The following is a 22,592-nucleotide window of genomic DNA, read 5'->3' on the forward strand; positions in this document are numbered from 1 at the left end:
GTGAGAGGATTTGTTGAGTGATTTAGGGGTTTTTGGAAGCTTTTACATTACTTGTGTAACAAGTAAGTGGCTCATGAAATGATGACTTCCAACTTATTGATATGATGTAATTCCCAATAAACGTCGTGTCCGAAAAATTTCAGATAATTTCGTCCGAAAATATATAATCTCCTGATTTAGGACATTTACCCGAAACGTCAAAACTTGAATTTCGAGGTTAAAAATATCTAGGATGAGTTACAGACAAAGTTGGTGTCTATTTTGACTAGAAATAATATTTCGAAGCCAGGGGAAAAATCGGAATTTGATTCCGAGTTACGGAACTCAAAAACTGGACGAAAACTCGATAAAACGACCCGAAATCGTCTCGAAAACTTTTATTCTCCAAAAATCTTGAAAAAATAGGGCATGCAAGAAAATCATACAAGACTAAAACTCAACTGAGGTTTAGCCTAAAACATTATTGATTAATTTCTATAATTAATTCATTAATACTAATTACTTAATTAAAAGTGCTCTGAAAACACGGTGTTACATACAAGTCAATGTAATTAGGGAGTCATAAGGTGGTTTAATAGTTATGGTGAAGAAGTTTAGGGAATGAAGTGAATGAGGTTGTAGGTTCGAGCATCACTCATAAAAATTTAAAAAATACAAAAAATGAGTTATAGATAGTTTGGTGGTTAGAGGTGAAGTGAAGGAAATTGAAGTTCGAGTTTCGTCCAGAACAAAATACTAACAATTGTCAATAAAAATAATAATCAGTGCAATATATGTATATAAATTAAAGAACGGAGTGAAGGCAATGAAGGTTAAGGAATGAAGTGAAAGAAGTTGTGGGTTCGAGTCCCACTTATAGCAAATTTAAAATATACAAAAAATGAGTTATAAGGTGGTTTGATGGTTACGGATGAAGTGAAGGAGATTGAGTTTAAGTCTTACCCACAACAAATACTAACATTCTAACAATTGCGTTAAAAATAATAATCATTATAATGTATGAATATAAATTAAGGAGTTGTATAAGTGTAGAAAATGAAGTAATAAATTGTATAATTTTACCTGGATAGTGTGAGTATAGTTTACACTTTTTATATTATCTTTATTTATTTTATCGGAAAAGTGAAACCTGAGCTTTTAGGATTTGGAAGTGCCAAACAACTATTTAGCTGATGGAAAGATAAAGTGACAAAGTGGCCGGTGGCCATTGGACACAAGTTTTTATGGCACCAAAGATAGAATTTATGCTTTGCACTCGTTACCAACAAAGGAAAATATATAATATCTAGATAGAGACTATAAAGGACATGAACATATCAGGTTTTAATATTAAATAATTGGTAAAACATTTCTTTCAGATAGATTCTCTTTACGGCAACGTCAATATAAATACACCTTCATTATTTTTAGTACTACATTATTTTTAGTACTACAAGATTCTTATCTTAATGTGTTTGTAGAATAACGAAAATGTAAATTAAAGAAAATTAGCGTGGTTTATATTTAAAAAGTTAATTAAGAAATATGATTCTAATTAATAGAAAAAGATGTATACATTTACTGTGTAAGTTTTTTACATTGTTACTCATCTACCATTCACTTTCAACATTCGACTTTAAAAAAAGTAATCCAAATAAATGATAATTAATGTATTGACTGTGTATAAATATTTACACTATCAGTACATAGATATTACAGTATAAGATTTCTAAATCATTAAACACATAATTCCTCATTAACAAAAACAACACATAATTCCTATTTATAAAGTTGCTTAAGAAGGTTAGGAGAAGGGTTTTGGGTATATAAAATGTAAATTAAAGAAAATTAGCGTGGTTTATATTTAAAAAGTTAATTAAGAAATATGATTCTAATTAATAGAAAAAGATGTATACATTTACTGTGTAAGTTTTTTACATTGTTACTCATCTACCATTCACTTTCAACATTCGACTTTAAAAAAAGTAATCCAAATAAATGATAATTAATGTATTGACTGTGTATAAATATTTACACTATCAGTACATAGATATTACAGTATAAGATTTCTAAATCATTAAACACATAATTCCTCATTAACAAAAACAACACATAATTCCTATTTATAAAGTTGCTTAAGAAGGTTAGGAGAAGGGTTTTGGGTATATAAAATACTCTTTATAAAATAATTTTGCTATGTCTTATATGAGGAATTTTAATTAACTTTTTTTTTTGTAAGAAGATCCTCATTATAACCTTGTTAAGATAGGAGGAAAAAAAATGGGAATGAAATAATTTATAACACTTTTTTTAGTTGGAATATAAATATCAAATACCAACAATATATTGACCTAATCTCATTAGATCCAGGCTATACCTATATTACTCAAAATTCAAGATTTTATTTCTAGAAATAATATTTATTAGAAATAATAGTTATGTACTAAAGAAAGATCCTTACATGTAGGATAATGTATACCAAAAAGTCTAAACATCTAAAGGTTATATAATGTAACTCCAACAATTAATTTAACAAAAATAACCAACAATTTTATGAGAGTTAAATAATTTAATACTTACTTACAGAGTATAATATTTATATAATATTAGTATACAAATTTAAGTATAATTACTGTATTATCCATTATTAATTTAAATAATTTTAAAAAAAAATTAATAATAATTTGATAATGATACAAAATAATATGTCTAGGACTTATATAATCTCAATCCACACATTTTTTTTCTTTACTTACAACTACCTCAATGTATCATGTCTATATATTGAATATCCAATCCCCAATTATATAACCTCCATTTAAATGACACATGATAATTGTCTTTAATAGAGCAATAAATAAAAACATAAACAGAAAAAAAAATAGTACTAACAGGTTGTGGTGACGAAAGCTGTTTCAGCATCCAGTCATCCAGATCTTACTCCCTCCCACCAAAGAAGTTCCTCTCTCTTTTCCTTCTTTTTTTCTTTCCTCCTTCTTTCTCTCTCTCTTATTTCCACAAACGAATTTGCTGCAACAAAACCAAAACTACAGTTATGCATTGTGTGAAGAAACAAAACAGAAGAAACAAAGAAACCCATAAATATTATTCAACATTATGAACTCTCATCATTTTACCTTCATTCTGTTACTCTCTTTATTCACTGCAAAAGTGATCACAATTCAACTCAATGAATATGAATCTCACACATCAAGAAGAATCTTACACCAGCCGTTATTCCCGGTCAGTTCTGCTCTGCCGCCAACCACCGACTCACCACCGCTGCCACCACCACCAGATACTCCTTCCTCTCCGGACATTCCTTTTTTTAACGAGTATCCAACAGCTCCACCGCCGCCTCAGCCGGAGCAGCAACTGCCGTCAACCCCCGCCGGCGCAATCGCGACGAATCCAACGGGAATGCAACAAACGAAGCCGACGAAGAAAGTAGCAATCGCAATATCCGTCGGAATCGTAACACTAGGGATGTTATCTGCACTCGCGTTCTTCTTATATAAGTACAGAACAAAGCACAGTGTGGAAACAATTCAGAAAGAAAAGAAACTAGTGCGTGAAAATTCCAATTATGTCCCTGAGACTTCTAATAATTCTTCGCAACCACCACCACAGTCTAGTTTCCTCTACATTGGGACGGTTGAACCGAACCGGACATCGTTAAGTGAACCGGACCGAACCGGAAACGTTGGCAACCGGTCACTTTTTCGTAAACTCGATAATTCAGTTAAGCTTTCGGATCGGTACCGTCCCAGCCCTGAATTGCAGCCACTGCCGCCGTTGAATAAACCTTCCGATAATGAGAATCACCTGCCGCCGGCGGCATCCTCGTCTTCCTCTTCCGACGAAGAAAGCCGCGTTAGGAGGTTTCATTCGCCGTCGCTCAGTCATGAGGAGGATAGCTATTATTGTACGCCGGTGTCGTCCCGTCATAGCTATCGGGATAATGGTAACACTTCGGCGGCGTTGGTTACCGGAGCTCCGGTGGTTCCTTTCTCGAAGAGAACCTCGCCGAAATCTAGGCTTTTAGCTTCATCGCCGGATAGGAGGAACATCATGATACCGTCAATAAAAAATTCTTCTCAGCCACCGTCAATATCTCCGGCGCCACCACCACTGCAACCTAGAAGGCCGAAATTCTTAGAGCCTCCACCAGCACTGGATTTGAGGCATCTTCATTCAGACGAGTCCATGACATCACTTCATCTTCCACCACCTCCGCCACCACCACCGCCACTGCCACCATCACGACGAGCAATGCCTCGGCGAAAGGTTTGGTCTCCGGTCAGAAGCACGATCTCATCTATTGCTGCCTCGAGAAAGCAGCAACAGTCTTGGTCTCCAAGTCAAGAAGGAGCAGCTTCTGCTTATTCTACTAACAGTGTCACAAAAGCAGCATCAGTGGAAACTGATGATATGGATGAAGGGAAACCTAAGTTGAAGGCTTTACATTGGGATAAAGTGCGTGCAACCTCAGACTGCGCCACCGTGTGGGACCAGTTAAAATCAAGCTCCTTTCAGTAAGTAACGTGTTACTGAAATTCGGTATCTGAATTTAAATTGTGGTTGCGGTTTAAGTTGTGTTTTCATCAATTGCTGATAATTGTGACAAAATGGAACAATGTTGTTATAATTGATGTTGTGATTGCTATTGGGATTGCACTATAGTCGTAGATATTACAAAAACCGCAATACCGTGACTTCGATTATGGTTGTGGACTGTAATTTAAAATCTTTTGTCTGGAATTAGGAGCTTTAGGACTGTGAATGTGAAGTAATATATGTTTATGCCTTTATGGTATGGGGTGTTTTGTTTCATTGTAGGTTAAATGAGGACATGATGGAGAGTCTGTTTGGTTGCAATTCGACAAATTCTGCACCAAAAGAGACTGTTACTAGAAAGTCAGTGCTTCCTCCTGTTGAGCATGAGAATAGGGTGTTAGACCCCAAGAAATCACAAAACATAGCAATACTCTTGAGGGCACTGAATGTGACCAGAGATGAGGTGTCTGAAGCTCTTCTAGATGGTAAGTTGATTTTGTTCATTCTTTCTCATTTCTAGAAATTAATCAGGCTTCATACTTTTATTGCTTAGTACATGTGTATATCAAGAGAGGACAAACCAGTAACTCTCCCTTAGAGCTTCCTGCCGTCGACATGGATCTAATTACCACTATTCTAAGAAACAATTTTAATATATTGATGTCAAAATTCTCAAAGCTATGGATATTTACCATTTCCTAATACATTTTCGAAGAGAGCAACAAGGTTACTTCTGTATCCACCTCAAAGGACAGAGTGAGTTCAACTCAGTGGTGAATTCAGAAGAGACAATCAAATCTGAATGTGTCTCCTCCAAAATGAAGTTTGAAATCAATAATATTTTCCTTTAAAGGTCCCAGTTCATATTACTCTACTGAATAAGCAATATATCTATTGAATATGTGAAATATCTGAAGGTGGGTATATACATCAACTGATATCCTAGGTTGTTTTCCTGGTACATCTGTTGTTTGTTTTTACCTTGAATGAATTGCTCATAAATGTTCATCATTTTCACTTTGCAAACATCATGTACTGTATTTTGTATGACCCAGGGAATCCCGAAAGCTTGGGTGCTGAGCTATTGGAAACTCTTGTAAAGATGGCTCCAACTAAGGAGGAAGAGATAAAACTTAAAAACTATGATGGCGACCTCTCAAAACTTGGGTCAGCCGAAAGATTTCTTAAAACAGTGCTTGATATCCCTTTAGCCTTTAAAAGAGTTGAAGCCATGCTTTATAGAGCTAATTTTGAAGCAGAAGTTAACTACCTTAGGAAGTCTTTTCAAACCCTGGAGGTGTGTCTAGCTTATTTCCATCTCTTGTTACCATTAATGTCTTGCTTTCATATTAGAATTTGTTCTGCCTCATGAGAAACTAACCAATCTAATGTTCACATTTGTCAGGTAGCAAGCGAGGAATTAAAGAATAGCCGGTTATTCCTCAAACTCCTTGAAGCTGTTCTCAGGACAGGAAACAGAATGAATGTTGGCACCAATCGCGGCGATGCTAAATCTTTCAAACTTGAAACACTCCTAAAACTTGTAGATATAAAGGGAACAGATGGAAAGACCACACTGCTTCACTTTGTGGTCCAAGAGATCATTAGATCTGAAGGTTCAGGTGGGGAATCTGCAAATGAGAATTCTCAGAACCAAACGAGTTCCGAATTCAATGAAGATGAGTTCAAAAAGAAAGGATTGCAGGTTGTAGCTGGACTGAGTAAAGACCTTGGTAATGTAAAAAAAGCAGCAGGAATGGACTCAGATGTCTTAAGCAGTTATCTCTTGAAGCTTGAAATGGGGCTTGATAAAGTGAGATTGGTTTTGCAATATCAGAATCCAGATATGCAAGAGAATTTCTTTAACTCGACAAACATATTTCTGAATGATGCCGAAGAGAAAATTGCTAGGATCAAGGCTGATGAGAAAAAGGCCTTATTCCTTGTGAAAGAAATTACAGAATACTTTCATGGAGATACAGCAAAGGAAGAAGCACACCCTTTCAGAGTTTTTATGATTGTAAGAGACTTTCTAAATATCTTGGATCAAGTCTGCAAAGAAGTTGGAAGGATACAAGACAAAACTGTGATTGGTTCAGACAGATCTTTCCAGATAGCTGCAAGTGCATCGTTACCTGTTCTCAGCAGGTACCATGGAAGACAAGATAGAAGTTCAGACGAAGAAAGCTTGTCTCCCTAGTGTTATATGAAAGAAATAATAGTCCTTCAGGATAACAGCGAAAGTAAATTAATGCTTTTGCAGATTTAAGTTAGTTGCCAGCATTTCAGCATTAGGTATATTGGTCTTTCTACTGAGAGAATCCCGTTCCACTGGTAATAGTGAAGAAGGACTATAATCCCCGAGACTGCACATAAATCATTACAGGGATGATGAAGAGATAACAAGCTGTGTTGGCAGGATCCCCCACCATGATTACCACCTACACTCAACTTCATATGAAGCTGAAATGTGCAAGACACGTATTATCGTAGTTTCTTCAACTCGAATATGGGTCATAGTTATGATATTAGGTCAGTCTCACATTTTTCATATTATAGAATGTTTTTTAATTTTTATATGTATTTTTTGAAACAACTATTAATAATAAGTAGCAGTTTTGCTACACTTCCTTTATGTATGACTAGCATTTGAAATCTCTTAGCACACTTGTTTGCAATGCACAATTACTAATTCACTATGTACTGTTAAGACTCCAAGTGTAAATGAAATATGTCCAACATCGACAATAAATGGAAAATGTGAGAACCATATGGGTGGATAGATCCATGAAATGTTATGTCAAGTTAAGGTGATAGTTGGTGGATCCATGAGCAGGGTCTCTTGCATCAGAATTCAATTCGTAAGAGATCTCATACTGTTTCTGACTCCCCAATCCCGTAATATACAATGTTAAAATTGATGTTTCAGACTTACAGAACCCAAAGGGAGCATTAAGCATTGAAGCCATAACCTTTTTAATTAAAAAAAAATGAAGTACACCAATTTCTAGCAGGAAAATGAACCAGTTAGTTGGCGCATACCATAGGAAGGTGAATAGAAAGAATTGGGCACTTTAAGAATAAAAGCAGAAATGGTTGCTTTTGTAGAAACTATGCTGCAAATCACCATTTTTTTTGTTTTCTTAATTCATTTGATGGAGATTGATAGGGTGTGGGAGAGACCACCCATCACAAGGGTGTATCAAAGGAGGCCACGTGGCAGCCACTAGTCCACGTGGCAGCATCAGATTAAGACTTAGGGGCAGCTTAGTAACTGCGATGAGGGTTGGTAGTGTAAACCGAAATCTATAAATAGGAGTTAGGCGGTTAGTATGGGTAGTTTTTGAGTATTGTGTAGAAAAGGGAATAGACTTAGGGAATCAACCTTGTAACCTTGTAACGTGGAATTGATTTAGGGAATCAATTAGGCTTCATCATTGTAATCTTCTCCGATTCTTGCATTCAACAAAAGAGGTATTAGTATTCGAAATGAATTGATTTCGAATCGATTTTGTACGGTTCCTTCTCAATTCTTTGTGCATTCTTTTACCGGTGTTATCAGAGATCTTCCTAACTTTTGAACTCCTATCATCTAATGTTGGTAACAAATAAATATGTGGTCCAGCAGTAGAGACTACATATCAGTTAACATTATTTTTTGGTATAGCCACAAATACGAGACATCCAGTTAATGCTATTGTTAACAGTTTTTTGTTACAGGAGAATACGGCATTTAATGCATTTATTTAATTTTCATTTACAGATACTTAGATATACTCTTCTCTTTAAGGACAATTATATGCATCCACACTTCAGATATTAATTCTTTGAACATCTCACTAATCCATTTGAGGTTACATCATGAAAGAGGAACTCAATCCATATGCATTATTCAGAGCAATAGATCTGCCTATTGTCTCATCTTTGTTAGGAGCAACACTTACCGAGAATAAGTTTACCTATATGGTCCTTAGAGTTCTACTGAGATGTCCTCTGATACATAATTTTTTTCGAGAATCGAAGGAACAAGTACAACTCTAAATCCAGCTTGATGAAATCTCACCAGAACAGTATACATACAACAAATTTACAATTAGAAGGGGGTTCTAGATCAACCGTGATTTTTTCCCACAAGATGCTGTTGTTATTGCCTCTGAAAGCATGGTGCTAACACAATGCCCCGTGTTCTGAAGATCTTCTCAACCAATATTTTCCACTTAACATTGTCTTTCTTTCCTTGTCTTGATATTCGCTGCTTAAACTTCCTGAAATAACAGGCATTGTCACAGTTTAGGTGGATAATTATGTTGCAGTGAGTAAGATTTCTAGAGTATATAAGTCTGTAGTAACTCTTAACCATTGGACCATATACACGAATGGTCGAGGTTAGAACATAAAGTCGTGTAACCTTTTTATGTCATGACATGACCATTAACAAACTTCAAATCTTAATCATCTGCATTCAAATTTATAGGGACATAATATAATTCTTTACCTGCAAAGAGGAACTCTACATTGATCTGGATCAACACATAGTCGAGAGTGAAGCTCTAATACTTGCCACATTCTCTTGCAATGAACACAACCTCCTGGCAATCTCAACTTGCAGCCAGCAAAATGGCGGACGAGCAATTCTAGCCCTTTGCAAGCTGCATAACTACACGGTGCCTGGTTTGCTTTGAAGTCCTTATCATGCGGGCCAATTGTTCGACAACCATCGCTAAATATGTGAACAAGAGCATCCATTGCCTCATATAATTGCCCATAGATCACCCTCTCATTCTTCCTTCGCATGTTCTTCGTTTTTCTCTGATAATCAATTCGTCCTAAAGGAGTTAGTGAATGGTCTACTCAAGTTTCCATACTGCAATAGAACTTAAGAGAAAAGGATTGTCTTAATGTCTTACATTTTCTTCTTCAACCAAAGACTCTAAAAGTTCCTTCTCTAGAACTGGGTGACTCTGCTTCATTACTTTCCACCCTTCTGACTCTGAAACTGCTTTAAAATTTTGTAGTATTTTACGGTGACAAATGAGGACAAGCCGGGGAGAATGACATAGTAAAGAGAGTTGGAAAAAATCAACTACATTATCTATGGTTAGGAAATCCAACTCTAGCTTTTGTTGACATTCATGCTTCAACTGAGGAACCACAAATACATGTGACAGCACCAACAAATGCAAGGTGAATTGCTTCATTTCTTCTTTCTCATAACTACAAAAGAGAAGTGTGTAAAAATTTAGCACATTTATGAATCAATTATTTGTCCTTTTAAGTTGTCGCTCACAACTGAAATTGTAGCCATAATATTATGACATTTCCCATTTTCTAAACTGTATTATGATTGCATTTGTGATTGTATCGGCAATATTTTTTATTATAATCATGTAATATTACAGAAAACATAACATAAACATGATTGCTTTTGTATATGTGACCATAACTGTAATTTAAAAGCACGATATACATATGTGTGATGCAAAATGAGAGGATGAACCATAGTATTTGAAATGCTATAGATATAGGTAAAGAGCATATCTCTTTAGGAATTACTTTTTGGTTCACATTTGACAGGAACTAAAATTAAATGCATAGAAACTTAAGAGTAACACTACAGCAGAGGCAGAGTTAATGATTTCCACAGAAGTAGTGATAATTTGAGGTTAGTGGAGGGTTGGACATACCAAGAGGAGTACAAGTAGCGAACGAAAACTCGTACTGCATCATGAGGAACCCCAAATATTGAGATTGGTCGCCAATGGTGATGACGATTTGCTTGCTTCAACATGCCTTTCAATACAGGAGAAGCTGTGGCCTATTCATATATGGTAAAGTGAGTGGTACACACAAAAAATGATTCAAGAAGATAACGAAAAAGTTCACTCAATTTGTTGTTACAGCATCATGGCTACTTGTTAATGAAAGAATGTTAATTTTACAGTATCCCTTAGAATTGTGGACCATTCCACTATAGTATTCTAGTCCAGGGAATTCTTATACAGTCTTTATACCGTTCCTGTTTAACTTTACAAATAAGCTTAGCTAGCTAGTAGTGATTATTCAGCATAAAAATGTTATCACCAGTAAGGTCCATAATCTCTACAGATACCGATATATTAAGGTTTTGATAGTAGCCGAAATTGTCTCACAACAGCAATTGTTGCCCATCAACTGCATATGCCAAGAATTATTTGAATCGTAAAGGTTTTAAAAGTTTCCAAAACCGTGACCACAACTGCTATTTAAAACCTTGATAACCAGTGGCTAATCCATGCCATGCTGATTACTGAACATGTAAGAAAATTGAAAATCTTAGCTGCACAACTACTTGGTATAAGGAAATGTGAGCAGAATGCATTGCGAGCGACTTCCCGATTCACTAACTTAATGTAGCTCACCAGGAACACTTGCTTATATGTCTAATAAAGTAGAATTAGTTGAATACAAAATCAATTAGAAAGAATGAACTTACAAGAATGATAGAATGAGCATAAATAATGCCACCATTATCAGTACTAATGTAAACATCTGCTTTATAGCCTTCATTGTAAACTCTCTGCCACAAATCTCTTGTTGCTGAAGACACATTGCTGTGCATTCTTGCAGGTGGATTATTATTCTCCACCTTGCAAGGAAAAGCTGTGGCCATTGAACGCGGCAAAGGCGGTGGTGCTGGAATATTTTTCTTAGTATCAAAGAGAGATACATTGCATTTCTGATCCATCTTAGTTAAACAGTTTATCCTCTAATGCTGCATAAGTAAAGAAAAACTGAAGTCTTTTAGGACATATTAGAAAGATAGGGAACTTAAAACTTCTTTATAGAAAGAGAGGAGATTGAGTTAAAAAAATATATTTTATATCTTAGTTATTCATTATGAAAATTTAATATTTCAGACTTATGAACTAATTCAAATCACGTGAACCATTAGATTTTCATAGAACGAACAGATAAAATATGGAATATGTTTTTCTAACTTACTCGTGGAGGAAGTAGATCCTCTCTTTCAATAAATAGAAGTTGTAAGATTGATGGTGAAATTTTTTTTAACTAGTGTAATGGTTACAGCTATACTATATAGTTAGGAATTCATTCATTAATGGATCTAGCTCTGCCAATATGACTAGGGACTTTTTCCATTTATCATTTTTAATTTTTACCTTTTCATTGTTTATTTATTAGTGGACCCATATATAAGTACTTTAGAACCACAAGTTAATTAATTTTGAATAACTACATCCGCAAGTTTTTTTCTTAATTAACTACAACCACAAGTTATTATTATATTTAGGTAACTTTGACAATTTTAATTTACTTTTTAGTTGCGTTTAGTAACATTCTTCTTGTTTGTTTACTTTTACGTCTTGTTTTTTCCTTTTGCTAATGTTGTGTTGTCTTGTGATTAAACATATACTAAATGGAACCCTGCTGCAGTATGCTACGTGACCAACTAAGATACAAGGATTGTTATAGTTCAATTACCAATTTTATATTTAGATGAGTATATACTCTAATCATTAATCATATAATGAATTGTGCCTAAAATCAAAATAATGTGACATGAAAACTTTTATATGAGATTAACTGATGCACTATGTTGTGGAATATTAGTCTGGAACTGGAACACAATTATGCTGTGTATGGGCACATGACCATACTCTTGAAGCACTGGGAGGTGTAGAATTACAGTGCGTGCCACTCCTCTGTGTGGGCGAGACACCTAATGGGGAATTTAAACATTGAGATTATTTTTGTCCAAATCATTTAGTATACAATATTAACATATACCTAACTGAAAAACACATTCCTCATATTAGCAAACCCCTATATATATATATTATAAATCCTAATGAGGTTATGTGAACCTCATTCTTTGTTTTTTCCCTTTTCTCATCACTTCTTGAAATTGCTTATTCTTCTCAAGTGGTATCATACGCTTCTTAATCCTAGTGTCAAATTCAAGGTGGGAGAGTTAGATGGAAATAAAAATCCTAAATTATGCTAAGGCAAGTTATGAATATGTTGGCTCAACAAAGTCTTCACCTTACTTATATCTATCTAATGGTTACAATTGTCATTGTGTCCACTTGGGAATTCATTCATTTTCTTGTGAATAGGATACTTTTGCCTTTGCCCTTGTTGCAAATATAAAAGGGATGGTTTAGTGTACTTGGTCATTTATACTCAACCTTAATGAGCATTTATGTTATGTTATTGTTTTACCATTCAATTGTTTATTTATTAGTGAGACTCATATACTAGTGGATTTGGATTTTTTCACTGTGTAAGAACAGGATTGCAACAACTAAGAGGGGATAAATTAGTTGACTTAAAATTATGGTAACTTTTTCTGCAAAACGTAAGAGTTAATGTGCAGCAGATAATATTGAAGAAAATAAACAAGTATAAAATAAAGAGGAAAGGGAAAGGGGAGTACACAAGTATTTTATACTGGTTCACCTTCTTGTCCACCGAAGGCTACATCCAGTACTCTTGCAACACAAGAGATTTTCCACTAAATATTATGATTTTGTCTTTAATGAAATTCATATGATTTTGTCAAACATTCTTGTTGGGGAATGTACATCAAACCAGTTTCTAATGTGAGGGTATTAGTGATGTGTCCAACATCCATCATCATTCAACAATTACTAAAGGTAAATTAATCACAAGGTGCAATATCAGAAATGTTAGGGTTATACTTGTCTCATTAAGTAATCATGACGAACATGTTTTCAATGGATATGAACTCCGAAAATTGACTAACCTACATGAATTAAGATAAGTGGATAAGATTAGAAACTACAATCACCAAAATCTCAATATTCCAAACATTTTTTACAAGAAATATCCAATTCAAAAAAATCGGTCTACAAAACCTAGACGTCGGACAACAAATCACAAAAAATATCCACAGGTTAGATCCAAAGCAAGGGACCACCAAACTTGAATTAGGCTCCATATCTAGAGAAGATAAAGAAAATATTATGAAGAGACTTGAGTTAAAATGAATCATTATGTTAGACTTGATTGGTCTTAATGATGCATAAAAGTGGAGTCTCTAACTTGTTAAACCTAAAAAAACCTTTTGCTACTAGTAATCTAGTATTACCATATACACTGGTTGGGAGTAGGAAATGTATAACTATTTTTAAATGTTCATAGAAGTATACTTTAGTAATTTAATTTTACACAATCTATATTTAAGCACAAATATTAATGAAAGCAAATTTCAAGCACACTTTACATATATGAACTATTTAAGCAGTTGGGTAAGAAGCATCCATTGCAATACCACACATTCCTTCCTTTGCATTTATGTCTCTTTTCATCCTTATATATCCTTGCTCTCCCCAACTAGTACCCCATGAATTCTTTACTAACCAATACTTAGTGCCATCATCACCTATACCATAACCAATTGCTGTAACACCATGGTCTAGCTCAGTTCCACATTCTCCTTCAAAAATCCCACTTGAGTAAAATTGGAAATTTCCTCCAGCATCAACAGAAACTGACACAGGTTGGTTAGCCACAGATTTAAGGAGTGCATCTTCACTATTAGGAGGGACTTTCTCATACCCTTTTATTGTAACTATGTGTGACTTCTCCTTGTTAGTGTTACAAGTTCCATCAGATGCTGTGTAGGGGTAATTTGCTTCAGTGGTTATTCCACCATTCTTTATAATGAACTCAAAACCATCTTCCATATAACCACCCTCACATCCATGGTCCTCGCTTTTTCTGTCACAATCTACAAGTTCTTGCTCAGCTAGAGAGACTAATTTTCCACTAGTCAATTGGTGTATACCTTCTGTTGCAGCCACAGTTGAAAATGCCCAACAACTACCTGGTTTTACAAAACAAAAACAAACATAAGCATTAACCAAATTGTGTATCTAACATATACTTGCATAAACTTAGTATGCCCATATAGGGTGGCATTAGGCTAAATATATATTATCAATTATGATAAATTATGGTCATTAACAATTAATTAACTGAAATAGATAACTAAGTAATTAATGATGTGATAGACATAAAGTGCATTCAACTTGTATATACTAAAATAATGAACCAAAGAGGTGTACGTTTGTCTAGTGGTATAATATTTGAATAGATCTCCATGTATTATACTAGGCCAAATGTCGAATGTTTGATTTTTAGGATCAACACTTGTTGGGAGCGTTAGTCACGCATCTAAAATGGATTAGTTTCTTATCCATAGGGCGAGAAATATCATTTCTTATACCAAAATATTAAAGTAGTGAACCAAGAAAGCACACTAATATAGAAAAGTATGCTTTTATCTTACCACATTGCCCTTGGTCCTTGATTGGAGTAACTGCTCCTCTTTTCCTCCAATCTATGGCAACAGGAATATCAGTCACATTTTCATACTTAAATGAGGTTCCTATTATAGTCATCAATCCGTGTAAACTTTTCAAACTATTTCTGTAAGCCTTAAACTCATCATTGGTTTGGTCAGCAAATTGATTAATGCTGAGTTTGTATGGTTTGTTGCTAGCAGCATTGAAGGATTCAATGTATTCCACATTCTCTTTAAATACCTTGAAACGTTTTTCCTTCTCTACAGCATCCTTATAGACCTTGTCATGTTTCGCCATCCATAGCTCATGTCGTTCCGATAAGAATGTATCTTGGAGCTTTCGAGATAGTACTTGAGAGCTCCAAGATGCAATAATAAGGAATAGGGCTATAAGATATTGAATTTGGCTCATGGAAGCCATGTCTTTTGGTTAGTAAAATGACCAAGAATAAAGGGTAGAGTAGCTTTTTTGAGGTGTTTGTTAAGATAATATTGTAACTTAGGTATATGAAAAATACATTGGCTAAATGGTTTATATAGAAGTTGCATGTTGATACTATTCATGACATTTCTTAATTTGAATCAGTGTTAGATTGGTTTATGATTGAAATTTTTTGACACGGCAAATTACTTTTGATTTAGATGGCAAGGTTATGTCCCGTGGAAGATGCTTTGATTTGAACTTAATATTTAATTGTTTAATCTATTTACTTTTTTCTCTGTTTCATATTTAAAACAAGTGAGGCTTAGATACATGAAGGGGTGGGGATAATTTAATTAATTAAATAACAAGAAATCATACAATTCATTTCTTTCTTATTGTTTGACGAGGGGAGCTTCAGTAAGTTACTAGAGTCGTCCGGTAAACAAAAAATAAAGAGACTTATAGCTTTTAAAAAATAAGATTATACTGTTTGAAGTAACATTTAGAAAGTGAAAGTAACTTTCAATAATTCGCTTTCTAATTTAATCCTTTAAAATTTAAAAAAAATACATTACTTATTCTCAATGAAAAAGCTCTAGTATTTTTATTGTTTTACTTTATCTCCGAATAAATAAAAATATTGCATATCCAATTATAAATAAAATATTAAAATAAAAGATTGAAAGTTTTTGTTATAAATTATTTATGTATTTAATTACTGCTATTAATAATTATTTAATTAATAAATAACTAAATAGATTATAAATAAAAGTTGTATATATTTTTTTAGTTATTTTTCAAATTTTAACTAGTTGTAAAGCTAGTTTTATCGAACAATTCTAATTTAGTAAGATACCTACATAATTATTAGCTTCTAACTATAAGCTCAAAGCTATCGACTACAAATTCACAACTTACACCTACAAACTAGTTTTATCGAAAAGACTATTTGTTTTTCAAGTTTAGTCAGAAAAATGATATGGAATTGTCATAATCTCATTATTGTCTAAGACCCATTTAAAGGATCCATTACCTACATTTAAATTATATGGAATTTTTGTAGGCTTAAGAGGTACCAGAGCTTGGTTCAAGTGAGTTGTGATGGGGAACTTTCCTTTTTACGTAATTCTGAAAGAGAAATGAAATAAATAAACTCTAAAATGGGAATGGCATTCATTGATCATTTAGAATCCCTTTGATTTTCATCGTATGAATTGAAATTGTAGTTGGTAATTTAAAATGAGAATTACACTTCTTACTTTGTCAGTACATATATCTTTTTCCAAAAAACAATCCATCTTAAGTCACAATCTAAAATAGAATGAAATGTCCAAGCATCCTTTCCAAAACCACCATACACTGCTTTTACAATAATATCCAATTCTAACATCACTAAATAACTATTCATTCCCAGAAGAGAAAAGCCAAATCAGGAGATATCCAGAGTTCCCATGTCATGTTCTATAAATAAATTGTAAGAAACAAATAAAAATCGCAAAGGCTTGATGGGGCTGAAATTAAAACTTATATTATATGGCTTCGTGCTACAAATAATTTTTTTAATTCAATTTAGGTTACGAGTATATTAGACACGTCCCAACAACACATGTTGCAAGCTCTTCCTCATGTCAAAACTCTTATGATTCTTTGCCTAACTAGAGTGAGTGCTTTGCATATGACCAAAAATGGACAGTAACTTCTTTTGAAAAATGGGGGATGGCATACTAGAGTCTAGTGGATTGAACAAATGAACCGAAATTTTGGCTTTGAACCAATAGATTGTCATAAACATAAATAGAAACAACATCATTAATGTGATCTAAAAAGCAAGCCAAACTACAACCAAGCCCCTACAATTTCTGCTTCGATCCGGCAGGCTCTAACTATGTAGATAGGAATGGCATCATTTTATAGTCCTAGGCTAGCTTTCTGATATGACCAAAACAATGTAAATATGCAATAAGAAATAAGCATGCTTCAACTAAAATGAAATAGACAGAATAAAGAGTTTCCAGGTTATGGCAACCAGCCAGTACATGTATACATCTTTACAGGGGGAGGAAAATTGCAGACTACACCTGAACTCAGCTATCTTGATCACCGATGGATCGTCATGTGTTTCACATTAATAACTAGAATGGCTGACGCCTTGTTTCATTATATCTTAACATCTATATGCCAGCTGGATGAGAGAAGCCAAGACCAGTTTGCCGCCGGAGATGCTCTGGGATGAGTCTATTGATCAGTTCAGGGGCTGCTCCAGCTAACTGCAACAAGTTTTCATTCCAATGTCATTGGTATATAGAGGTTACAATCAATAGCAGCTACAAGTAGTTAATTAGAACTATATCAAGCACACTAATATGCATGTTTGTGCATGTGCCTTCCTTCTAACCGAAGAGGGTGGAGTTCGGTAGAAGGGTAGGTCTACTCACCGCACTGCAGCGAAGACTTGGTAAATATTGAAGAAGCCTTGATGCAAGGTCAATTGCTTCAGGAGGCATTCGCTTATGAAAAATCTGAAACATGGATCATTCGTTGCACCAAATGCATCAATCACCGAAAAAATATGAACTATAAGCATCACATTGTTATAAAGCAAAAGGAGTATTGTTAGTCAATGCATTTTACCTTGTGCCAAGGATGAGCTTTAATCTGAGGGAATCTAAAATCTGTATAATTCGGGTTCATACAACGGATTTCTTCTCGAGTTGGAGTACCAAGAACCTATAATTAGAGAAACCTAATTATTTATCTCTCTGTAACTATATTCATGCAATCCAGTGCAGCATCAACATAGACAAGGCATCACCTTAATAATTTCCACAAGTAGATCAACCTGATTTAATTTTCTCCTGGAAATAATGGCTAAATAAACATTTGAAACAACAAGGAGTCAATATATCATATCCCAAAAACAAAGGAAAATCAGTTATATGTATGAGCAACACTAGTGCAAAGGTTACCAAAAAATTTAACAACCTGTCCTAGAAGAAGTTCTGCAAGGACACAACCAGCTGACCAGATATCAAAAGATTTTGAGGCTTTACATCCCTGTGGCAAACTCCTGGTACAGTATGAATATATACTAGTCCCCTGAAGATCTAAACATCATATCCCAACTCAATGATTGCATGATTCCAAAAATAAAAAAGAGGAGAGAAGAACAGCATATCAAAATCTAAATGCAAATAGAGAAGAGAACATACTTGGTATGTGTATAATTTCACATAGACTAGGGGCATTCTCTGGAAAAGTTCATCTCTGCTTGTTGTAGAGAAGAAACAGTGCCTAAGGGAAACTACATTTTGGTGATCCATCAAGCGCATCAACTGAAGCTCGCGATTTTTGGATCGCCTGTCCTGCAAGACCTTCTTTATAGCTACTGCCTCCCCAGTCTCCAAGCACTTTGCCTGTGTCAGGTCAAAATGAACCCCACACGGGTTGCGAAGCGATATGAGATACAGCAGAGAAAGCTCTGTAGGAATGGTTATCACCTTAGAGTTTAATGATTTGTTTATCCTTACCTGGAAAACAATTCCAAATGATCCTGTACCGACAACACGTCTGGGCCATTGTTCATTAACACCAGTGACATGCTCTAGAAGTGCAAACCTCTGAACGCTTTGTCACCTAATATAATGTCTGAATTATATAGTTTAAAGGGTAAAATCCATCAAACAAGTTGTATTGAGACACTTCTACAAAATAGAATTGTTGAGAGAAAGCATCAAAATATCTTGAAAATAATGCTAGAGCATTGATGTACCAATCATCTTTACCAAAATGCTTATGGAATTATGTTGATGCTCATGTAGTGTACCTCATCAATAGGCAACCCTCCATAAACATAAAAAATAAGTCCTTTTATCTTAAGGTCTTTGGATGTTTATGTTACGCATCCATTCTTATTAATCGCAAAAAGAAACTAGACTCTAAAACAATAAATTGTACATTTCTTGGTTTTAAAATTAGGACAAAAGATTATATAATATTTATTGTAAAACTAAGGAGACTTTCTTGTCAAGAAATGTGAAATTGTATTCCGCTTTGTAGAATCAAAGAACTTGAATGAGAGTCATTTGAGTATCCTTTATCAACATCTTATTTTAGTATAAGAGATGATTACCTCAACTATTGTATTAACTGACATGACAGTTTACACTTTGTTTCCCTAGTCCTCAACCCAATGCTAATAGAATATGGGAAAATCCAATATGAGTAGACATCTCCCTAGCTACTTACATGATTATCACTATTACCTAGGATCCTCTACATTCTCTTCAAAGGAAACATTTTCAATCATCCTTTATCTCAAGTTTTATGTTATGATCGACTATCTACTATATAGAGACATTATTGTCTTGCCATCATAATAACCTTAGAACATGAGTCATATGATGATGTTGATGCTATTAATGATGAATTAAAAGCCTTAGATAAGAATCACATATGGATTGTTACTAAACTTCCTCAAAATAAAAGAGTCATTGGTTGTAAGTGAGGTTTTAAAGTCAACATAATGTTGATAGGTCTATTGAAAGACACAAGACAAGGTTTGGACAAAAGTACACTAAACAACATAGATTTGTTATCTTGATACCTTTGGCCCAATTGTGAAGATGACAACCATATGATTTATACTCCTCTTACCTTCTATAAAATATTAACAATATGATTGATACCTTTGGCCCGATTTTCGGTTGCACGACTTTGTTTAGAGTCACCACCATAATTTATAGTTAAAAATGTAGAAAAATCTTTAAAGCCCAATCACATTGGGCTTTTGGATTTTGATATCCAGGTTCGGGAGTCGGTTACAAAATAGGGAAGGTATTAACACCCTATCCGCCCGCCTTAAGCGTTACCCTTCGTTAAAATATATGACATTATTATTATTATTATTATTGATTTTTATTAAATTGTTTGATTAATTAGTTACTGTTATGAAAAAATTATTTATTTTTATTATTGAGTCTAACAATATTGATTTTGGTCCTACGTACCCTTTAATATCAATATCAAGGCTTACGTAGTTCTTTTAGTAGAAAAATATATTTGTTGGTTGAGTGCATTTTAATTAAGGAAAATATAATTTTAGTCAAAAATATTTATTTTGCATGTTAATTTATTGATGAAAAAAAATTATTTGGTTAATTTTTGTTATTTATTTAATTAAGAAAATAGAATTTAATCGATTTTGAGATTTAATCAGTTGAAAAGTGGCGGCATAGCGCGACCTTTCGAAGATGACCTGAGAAGAAAGAGGGCCCCAGGGCGACCTTCTCTCCATTTTTTGATTAATTCTCAAAATTATTTTCATTATAAAATGTTCTAATAATCATTTTGTCATAGTAAAATGTTCTAATTATTTTTATTATTGATAATTTTTATTTATTTACAGAAAATAAAAGATTAGGTAATTTCTAAAAAAATCATAAAAATGTTTGTTAATTATTAGCTATATTAAAGGGATTTTTATCTCTTTTTTGTTATTTACTAAGAAAAAGTTTGTTAATTACTTGCTAAAAATGAATTTTGTTATTAGTTATTTATTCAATATAAAATTATTTATATTTTTTATTTTTGTGATTGAATCTGTGTTTGATATTAAAAAAATTACATTTTTATTTGCTAAATGATGTTGATTTTATAACATGTAAATAAAAATATAATACAAAAAGAGAAGAAACATAAAACCTGGTGAGAGCAATGATCCAGTGAAAACAAATGCAGAGTGCAAAGCCATGTGTCTGCTCCTTAATGGCGTGAAAATGATGCAGTGTTGACTGAGACACGTGTCTCTGTGGGACTGGTTGTAAGAAAAGGTGCACCGAGCTATCTGTAGGTGCGTCCGTAGGGAATCATGCACTAGAAGAAGGAGGGTGGATCCAGTGCAGTCCGGTGCAGTATAACTGGTAAGGTTTCACAGCCTAATTGGCTCTTCCTGAAGTCAATGCTTGGAAGTAAAATGTATGTGCATCTGATGGCTATGAACAATGGCAGAAATGAGAGCACGGGACTGCAATACTCTTGCTTACTTTCTTTGGCAATTTCTCTCCCTTTTCACACTGACTCACATGACTTTTTTGGGACTTTGCACTTTGGATTTTCTAGTGTTTTCAGTGTATAGAATGTGTTTATAGTATTTTTTAGCAGCCAAGAGAGAAGAAGATAAACCTAACACTACTAATCCCTATTTATAATTATTTTTTAACTTAACCTAATCCTAAAAAATTGCTAACGAATAAATTCCACTAACCCATAAAATTCCCTAATAATAGGCACTCACCAAGTCAGATTTGACTTGGTGTTTTATTATTTTTATCTTTTCATTTAATAAAAGACAATTTAAATTGATTTATGTATTTATTTATTTTTATATCCGAATTAATTCACACAAAATAAATAAAAATATTTTTGAACCAAAAATGCTCTCACCCACACTGGATCTCTCATCTTTGCACTTTCAGTGTCCCACGTGATATCTTAAACAAAAGACATTCTCACTGTGTATTTCTAGTGCATTTCAATGTTTATAATGTATAGTTTATAGAGTATTTTTTTGGAACCCCAAAGAAGAAAAAGAAGAAGAAAAAAAAAACCTAATTCTAATAACCCTATTTATACTAAACGAATAACCACTTAATCCCTAAACAATTGCTAAACAGAAATTTATTTTGATAGTCCACTTCCCCCTTTTTTGTGGGATCTAAACCACCCACCAATTCATATTTGACTTGGTGCTTTTTTTTTGTTGAAAAATCTAATTAAAACATAATTAAATATATTTTAATTATTTTCTATATTCTATAAATTCCGAAAAAATAATAAATAATTATATGTGAATATTTTTTAATTTTTTATAATTATATTTCCGAAAAAATAAAAATAAAAAATTAATTTTTGTTTATTTGGAATTCAAAATGGATATTTAGAATATATCACTTATCTTAATTATTTTATAAATTCGAATTTAATTATAAAAATTAATAAAAAAATATTTTTAATTATCTTTTATTTATTTTATAATAAAAATCGAAAAAATAAAAAATAAAAAATAATAAAATATAATGTTTATCTTTTTTTTAGAAAAATTATTATAGGCTTTTTAGGGTCTATTTTAATTTAATTCTTTTTCTTATTTTTGAATTTTTGGTTAACCCAATCACCTAGATTTAGGAACCTTATCAACAAAAATTTAGTTTTGTTATATGTTTTTTATTTTTTATTTTTGAAAATGAAGCTTCTAAAAGAATATTCTCACTAACTTAAATTTAATTAATTTAATAATTTCGAAAA

At 33.4% G+C, this 22,592-nt stretch overlaps 3 protein-coding genes and 1 pseudogene across 3 annotated transcripts; 1 reads left to right on the top strand and 3 right to left on the bottom strand.

Annotated features, from left to right (window-relative positions):
* Positions 2,865-7,303, top strand: LOC109333126 (formin-like protein 6). Its single transcript, XM_019568416.1, has 4 exons — positions 2,865-4,514; positions 4,819-5,021; positions 5,592-5,833; positions 5,942-7,303. The coding sequence occupies exons 1-4, from the start codon at positions 3,097-3,099 to the stop codon at positions 6,734-6,736; spliced, it is 2,658 nt and encodes an 885-aa protein (XP_019423961.1). The 5' UTR covers positions 2,865-3,096; the 3' UTR covers positions 6,737-7,303.
* On the bottom strand, positions 8,321-11,330 carry LOC109333127 (BTB/POZ and TAZ domain-containing protein 4-like). Its single transcript, XM_019568417.1, has 5 exons — positions 11,009-11,330; positions 10,221-10,351; positions 9,444-9,750; positions 9,032-9,345; positions 8,321-8,801 (listed from the first exon to the last, which is right to left on the bottom strand). The coding sequence occupies exons 1-5, from the start codon at positions 11,258-11,260 to the stop codon at positions 8,681-8,683; spliced, it is 1,125 nt and encodes a 374-aa protein (XP_019423962.1). The 5' UTR covers positions 11,261-11,330; the 3' UTR covers positions 8,321-8,680.
* On the bottom strand, positions 13,753-15,446 carry LOC109333129 (senescence-specific cysteine protease SAG39-like). The gene is made up of 2 exons (XM_019568418.1): positions 14,852-15,446; positions 13,753-14,386 (listed from the first exon to the last, which is right to left on the bottom strand). The coding sequence occupies exons 1-2, from the start codon at positions 15,285-15,287 to the stop codon at positions 13,797-13,799; spliced, it is 1,026 nt and encodes a 341-aa protein (XP_019423963.1). The 5' UTR covers positions 15,288-15,446; the 3' UTR covers positions 13,753-13,796.
* On the bottom strand, positions 17,244-18,886 carry LOC109333130 (annotated as a pseudogene).

Source organism: Lupinus angustifolius, chromosome LG18 (assembly GCF_001865875.1).
Source record: "Lupinus angustifolius cultivar Tanjil chromosome LG18, LupAngTanjil_v1.0, whole genome shotgun sequence".
In the NCBI taxonomy this organism is placed as follows: domain Eukaryota; kingdom Viridiplantae; phylum Streptophyta; class Magnoliopsida; order Fabales; family Fabaceae; genus Lupinus; species Lupinus angustifolius.